At 38.3% G+C, this 7,591-nt stretch overlaps 1 protein-coding gene across 1 annotated transcript in view; it reads left to right on the top strand.

The window, feature by feature from the left end:
- Positions 1–7,591, top strand: part of LOC107091533 (uncharacterized protein KIAA1107-like) — a 53,379-nt gene that overhangs the window by 32,959 nt on the left and 12,829 nt on the right. The window contains exons 14-15 of the mRNA XM_015385514.1: positions 4,564–5,038; positions 7,394–7,478. Of these exons, the coding sequence (XP_015241000.1) occupies positions 4,564–5,038; positions 7,394–7,478 (560 nt within the window). The remainder of the gene's footprint in view (positions 1–4,563; positions 5,039–7,393; positions 7,479–7,591) is intronic.

Here is a 7,591-nt window from a genome sequence, read left to right as displayed (position 1 = left end):
CTTCACTACATTTACGAACTTAATTCCATACTTTTACTCTGATACATTTTCAACGTTTGGTTTAGTTACTAAGTAAAAAAAAAAAAAAAAAAAGCGAGAGAAACGCAAATGTTTTGACCCCCCCTACTGACTACAAAGTCAGGTCTTGCCTTGGGTCAACACCAATAGGATACGCCTGTTTCACAAAGCCAGTCTAAATTTATCCTAAACTTGGTTGTTTATATTATTTTTAAGGCTGGGGAAGTTAACTTGTTATTATCACGTTAACTCATTAATCAATTAACGCCGACAATTATTTTATCTCGTATTAACGCAGTTTTTATTATTTCTTTTATTACTGTAAAAGTCTGTTGCTCCCAGGCTTTTATTCGGTACAACTAAAAGTACCGGAACCTGAAGTACGGGAACTGAAAAAGAAAAGAAATTGGCAGATAAACAAATCAACAAACTGGAGAAGGGTACGGCACTTTTACATGGCCCTTTTCCTTTTAAAGTTCCTTCAGACGGCACAGTTGACAGAAGCAAAGTTATTTGTAATCATTGCAAAGTTGAATTGTCTTATCACGGGAGTAATTTGAGTCTAAAATATTACCTAAATGCAAAACACACAGTTGATGCCTGCAAATCATTTAACGAAACAGACAGTGACGCGAGGCTTCAGCAGACTATGTTAGATGCAGCATGTGGGAGAAGTATAGATAAAAAAAGTCAAGAGAAGCTAACAAATGCCATAGCGAAGTGGATAGCTACAGACTGCAGGCCGATTAGTATATTTAAAGACTATTTCCCTGCACAGTAAATCCCAGCAGTAAACTTTTTTTTGTGCTTCACCTAACTCGAACAGGGACATTTGGTACTAGACTGGTTATGCTGCTCCCTGATTTAAAAATAAAAAATTCTGCTGTTACCTCAAAAATTGCCTGTTTTAATGTTATGATTGTGGCTCAGGATTTTGTGGGCAGTTTTTATTTAACTGTTACTGTATAAACAAAATGTTGATTTTAAGTGTTTGCAGAACAAATGTTATGGCACTTCCTTTAACATGGCAGAACATTTAAAATAAAATTTTGCTATACACTACTTTTGAATTCATTACTGTATTTTTGCGTATAAAAATGTGATTAATCACAATTAATCAGGGAAATCATGAGATGAATCGTGATTAAAACTTTTAATCGTTGACCAGCCCTAATTATTTTAAGTGAATTTAACCTTCAAAGTTAACCAAAATGTAAAAAAATGTCATTCAAACTGCACTACTTTTTACTTATACTTTTCACTACATTACTTGAGTACATCTATTTTTACAGTAATTCTTGTTCTTAAGTACAAGCCATTTCAGATACTTTAAGACTTTTACTCAAGTAACATTTGAGTCAGTGACTTGGACTTTTACCAAAGTCATATTTTGGAGAGGTACTTAAACTTTTACTTGACTCTGAGATTTCAGTACTTTATACAACACTTCATACGGCCCGTATTGCTTGGTATTCAGTCCTGTTCTACCTGGGCAGAGTAGGTTTCCTTTACTTACAATAATGGAAAATTGTCACAGTCAATACAAATTACAGACACTTTGGTTAAACAGTAACATGTTATGAAGGAATCTGGCTTGTTTTGGGAAGAAGCCTGGTCCACAAACAGCCTCATGCAGAGAATTGTGTGGCTGAAACAGACTGAGTGAAAACTTTTATAGTGAATAAATATGATAATTTGATAAATGAAATAAGAGAAATCTAAATTTTCTGACCACATTTACAAAACACTGATTCTTTTTCTGATTGTTAGATTTCATAAAGCTCAGATTGACAATAAAGCAACTTTTTTCTGCTTTTTGCTTAAATACAAACAAGTTTCCTGAAGTTTTTTTTAGAGTAAAAATTAAAGGATTATTTTATCCAAAACATTCTAAAGTTACAAATCCCTCTCTCTGTTGTCCAGGATGTGAACCAAGATATAAACACAAATTAAAACCAACTTCACTGAATCACAGCTTCTTCTAGCCTCTGATAGCCACAATAATTGACCCGACGTCCCTGATGTCAAAGGCGGGACTAAAAGTAAAAAATAAACCACAGATATAAAAGCTCTTATAGCAGCTATTTGTTGGCATTTGATGATATAAACAGCGTTTTAGGGACATAATAAAGGGCGTCAATAAAACATCATTGCATTGCAGCAGCCGTCTGGACTGTTATGGATACTTTTTACCAGCTGAATGGCATAAAAACTGAAAGTTCTACACTGGCTTCCCATCAAACATCGCATAAACGTTAAAATTCTGGTTCTGACCTTTAGAGCCGTGCATGGACAGGCTCCATCTTACATATGCGACTTGATTCAGTTGTTAATGGCCCCTCGAACCCGTTTTAGGACGAGAGGTGATAGTCGGTAGCCTGACGTAGTCCGACTCAATTCTAGTCAGAATGAGTCTGATGCTGCTCCATAGAGCTGTGATTATGGGGCGTGTTTCGAACGAACCAGGAAAAAAATGCCTCTGCACTCAATTGGATAGACCTACAACCAATAAGAGCAACGGAGTGCGTGACGTATCTTAAGCGAGGCATAGTTGTTGTCAACAAAAATCAAAGCGTGCAGTTGCACGCCTAGAATAAGAAGATGAGCCTTGATCGCGTTTCTCTGTTCCTCTTTTAAAATTAATTTGCTGTCGATATCTTCTAGAACAGACCTAATAGCAGAATCTACTCACCTCAACTCTCCAGCGGCAGCCATTGTTGTTGTCACCCAAGCGCGCTTTGGTCACGTGGTTGATTACGTTACTGTTGATCATCTGTCCATCAACGTATAAAGCCCGCCCTGACAATTTGATTGGCCCGCCAGATATTGTGCTAGCATAGTCGCGCTACTGTTGAGCAATGCCAGACCGAACTTCCTGACCTCAAACGTTGTGGGCGGGACTAAGTTCGGAATGGCACCCAGGCTAGATAGTCGGACCCAGACTGTGGACTACTCTACCACTTTACCTTTGCTTGGTGAATGATTTTAAAAGACAACTAAAAACATTTGTTTTTAACCAAGCATTTTAAAAGTATTTTACCAAGTTCTGCTATGACTGTATTTATTTCGCCTACATGTACTTTATATTGTGTTGCTTTGTATTTTAAGCCTTATATTGTACAGCACTTTGTGACACTTGTCTGAGAAAGGTGCTATATAAATAAACCTTACTTCCTTATAAATGTTTTATACCCTTTGATGCAGAAATGAATACAGTTTTTGCAGTTTTAATCAAAAATATTTATTAAAAATGTTTATCTTATATCTGTGGCCTGACAGAGACGTTTTCATCTCAAAGCACCAATGAGATCAAGTGACTGATTTACAAAGTAGGATAAAACAGGTGACTTTCCCCTTTCCTGAACCTGATCACTGATCAAATGGCAGAAAACTAAACATCCATCATTTTTTCCGGTGTATAACAGCAAAACTGGTGATTGCTGTCCTCTCTGTGTCCCTAGTTTTTGCTAAAGCCAATGATGCAAACTTAAAGGACCAAACAGCTGGGTTTAGAGGGTTTAGTGTGTGACCTTTAGTAACCAATGTCTGCATAATAACAGCCAGAAATCTAAAATAAGCAACAGGTTTTCTCATAGTGTAACAGATGTCACCCAGATTACAGGAATGTTACAAGCTAGTGGCTAAAAGCACAGCAGGTCCTACAGTTTAGGTGGGAAGGGCCTTCATGCAGTGAGGTGAGGTTTAATCTCTATCTTTGTTCTCTCAAAATAGAAAACTGAACTTTAAAAAAAACACTTGATTAGAGTGGATCTCAGAGAGGATCATTGGATCTATGGAGGGAATTTTACTCAATTATTACTGGAAATAATTGGAAATGAAAAGAAAAAAGTTTTACAAAAATTAAATGTAACGGGATACAAAAATTAAACTTTGAAAAACTCAAAAATGAAACTTTGAAAAACTCAATCAAAAAAAAAATTTAAGATTAAGATAAAGTATTTTCTACAAATATATTTCCAAGTTTTATTTTCCAAATTTCGCTGTTTGAGATTAAGTTTTATGAATTGCATTCTTTGTAATGCATTTTCCAAATCTCACTCTGTTCACCTTTGGGGGCGGGCTTTCCTTTGGAGTGACGAGCAAAGACGCATTTCTATTGGTTTGCTGGAGGCTGGAAACAAAATTTTATCGAGCTTTAATTTTAGAGAGTTTTATCTGTAAAAATAAAAAAAACATGAAAATGATAAAACTCAATCTGAAAAAGAAAATTGACAAATAAAATAACAAAAAAATATAAAATTGTGCAAAAAAAGTTAAGAATAAAATATAAAATTAGAATAATGAAACATTTTACCCTTTAAACTGTTTTTATTTTGAAATTGTTGAGATTTTTCTTTTTTTTTCCCTTTTTCCCGTTTTTATTGACTGAACGTTTTTTTTTTACTTGACACAAAATGGAACAAAATTCACTCCATATCTGACAGGGCGGTTTATCTTTTTCCAGTTTGCTGTTTTCTTCCCCTGCTGATTGACCCAGTAATGTCCTACAGTTACGTGACCTTTGTGTGTATTTTTATCCTGCAGTCAAAGGCTGTAAAATGCCCCACATCTCAGCCTGAGGGTTCTCCGGTTCACAGGACAAACAGCGCAGCATCAGCCATGAAATCCGATGGTCTGAGTGCAGCTAACAAACCAGGAGAAAGCCAGAACTCCAAAGCCAAGAACGGAAAGAAACCCGGAGACAGGAGCGTGGCAACTAAAGCAAAGGCGCCATCAGCCGGCACACCGGTCGTCAACGGCAACGCAGCTGCTGGGGCAAAGCGAGAGGTGGCCTCTGCAAATGGCCCCAGAAGCTCCTACGGCCCAAAAGAGCAGGAAAAGAAGCCAAACCCAGGTGCTAGGCCTAAAACTGCTCCACTTAGCTGCACAGGAGTAACAAAGGCACAGAGGAGCTCTGCAGGGAAGGCTGACCGGTCTGCCCAGGCACATCCCACATCTGCCACTACCTCGCCAGAAAACTGTGCCAGCAATGTGCAGGACGACGGCCACTCCATCCCAGGTTCACCCTCTTTTATTGACACATTTTATCATCGCTGACATTCGTTATCCAGGGGTGCAGAGATTTCCAACCCAGGGGTGCGCAGGACAAAAAATTTAATGGCAGTCTGATTGTTTTTTTCCTCACATTATAGAGATTTAAATAAAAATTTCTTTTGGAAAATGTAGAATTCCAACAGTAAATTCAGTGAATATATAACATTTACTTCACAGTAGGGCTGAAACAATCAAATTAATTGTGATTTATTGATTATTGAAATAATCGTCAACTAATTTAGTAATCGATTAATCCTCAACTGGAGTATAGAAACTCTAAAACAGGGATAACCAATAAAAAATCAGTGGGGTCCGAATAAAGAAAATCAATAACCATTAACGGTCTGGAGACATTTTAAATTATAATCCGTTACTTTAAACACAATTTAAAACTGAAATAATATGAGGTTTTTATGCATCTATGTTTTTATTTCTTTTTCCTGTCTTAATGTTGGCAGTGGGCTTTAGGCTGCCCTGCAAGGCTTTAAACCTGGGTTTAACCAGAGACTAAGCCATTCTCAAGCACATATCAAGGAGCTCATTTTGAGCCTGGATCCAGATTTATTGTTGATTCTGTTCATGGTGGAGAATCCTGCTTCACAGCAGCAGGTTGAGCCAAACATCCTCTAAATGTGCAGGGTCATCTTTGAGCACGCCATTTCACTTTTCTTTCACCAGTTCACCGCAGTTCTTCCAGCAGTCCACACTTTCTCTGCTCTCTTTTTCTCATCGTCTTCTCCTTCTTTCCCATCGCCTGGCTTGCCACAGGTTTGCCTGCTGTGTCTAAAAGTAGCAGCAGCAGCAACCCAGACTGACAGCTCATTGGCTCATTTGGATCACGTGCAGCCTGGAGCCGGACGCTCCGGAGAGCTTTACCGTATTAACAGGAGAAGCGGCGCAAGTGAAATTAGACACTGTCGCCGTACAACATGTGGTAATTTCTAAATGTTTTAAATCAGGTTGGGTGTATGAACATTGATTTGTCAGGAAACGAAGAACATCCATCTGCTGCTGGCGGCAGAGGTCAGACTTTTCCCAGCTGTCGCACAGCGGTGCGCGTCAGACCCCCGAGCTTCTCTAATGAGTGAGCTGATACTCATCTGTCCTCTCTAAGTCCTGCTGCTTCATACAGTCCACTCTGAGGAGGGATGTTTCAGCTGCTTCACCTCAAACTGTTTGATCTAACAACTGATCAACTGAAACATCTGTGGATATCACAGAGAGATCAAACATTTTTACCTTGAAAGAAATATGAATTGTGGCTTGATTTATGAATTCACAAACTCCCAAAAAAATATCTAGGTACCCAATTAGCTCAAAGATCTGTGGTGAATGTCCCTCTCTTTTGCGAACACGTTCTACAGGAGGATATCCAGATTAATACTGTGTAGAATTCAGAATGAATTACACATATCAATCTGGCTTATGGCAGGTTACAAATGTTTACATCTACAAAAATAGTTGTTTTCTTTGCTTGGAGTTATAAGCAATGCATCAGTCCGTTTTTATTTGACCCTTGGGTTCATCTAACCCAGAGGTCACAGATTAGCGGAAGAGGGATTTCCAACATTTATAAATGACCACATGTTGTCCGACAACAGTATATAACTTTGCTTGCGCCTCTTCTCCTGTTAATACGGTAAATCCCTGTAGAGCGTCCGGCTCCAGGCTGCACGTGATCCAAATGAGCCAATGAGCTGTCAGTCTGGGTTGCTGCTGCTGCTACTTTTAGACACAGCAGGCAAACCTGTGGCAAGCCGGGCGATGGGAAAGAAGGAGAAGACCATGAGAAAAAGAGAGCAGAGAAAGTGTGGACTGCTGGAAGAACTGCGGTCTCCATTCAGACCCAGGTTTAAATGTCATCGCAGGGCAGCCTAAAGCCCACTTCTCTCATTAAGCCATAAAAAAGGAAAGCAAGAAAAAAAGGTCAGTTTAGGTGTTTTATAAAATATATAAAAGTCAGGAAATCGTCTATATACCGAACTGTGAAAGATTGTTTCAAAAAGCACTTTAGATTTTAAAATGGAAAAACTTTCTATTTATTATTATTATAATATTATTATCTAAAAAAAATCAAAGTATAACATGGATACATAAACACCTGCATTTTATTTCAGCATTAAATGTTGTTTAAAGTAATGGATTATAATTAAAATGTCTCCAGACCTTTACTGGTTGTTCATTTTCTTTATTCGGACCCCGCTGATTTTTAATTTGTTTCCCCCTGATCTAAACCCAGAACACTTCATGTATTAAAGCTTATTGTTTCCATTCCATGCAGCATGCAGCCATAACAGTCGTATCTGTGTTTGGTTTCTAGGTGCAAAGCCCAAACAGGCCAAAGCAGTCAGCAGGTCCCCACTGACCAAACCTCCTCAGAGATCTGAGACAGCCAAGACCAGCAGGTGAGACCTACTAATGTTCAGCTTCATTTGTCACCTGGAAACAAGTTATTCCCTCACTGTAGGGGAAATTGACAAGTTACCTTTTTCTTCTTAAATATAAGCCATTATGACCC

This window comes from Cyprinodon variegatus, unplaced genomic scaffold (assembly GCF_000732505.1).
Source record: "Cyprinodon variegatus isolate N-32 unplaced genomic scaffold, C_variegatus-1.0 Scaffold342, whole genome shotgun sequence".
Lineage (NCBI taxonomy): Eukaryota > Metazoa > Chordata > Actinopteri > Cyprinodontiformes > Cyprinodontidae > Cyprinodon > Cyprinodon variegatus.
The sequence above is the reverse complement of the archived record's forward strand: the minus strand, read 5'-3'. Positions and strand labels throughout refer to the sequence as shown.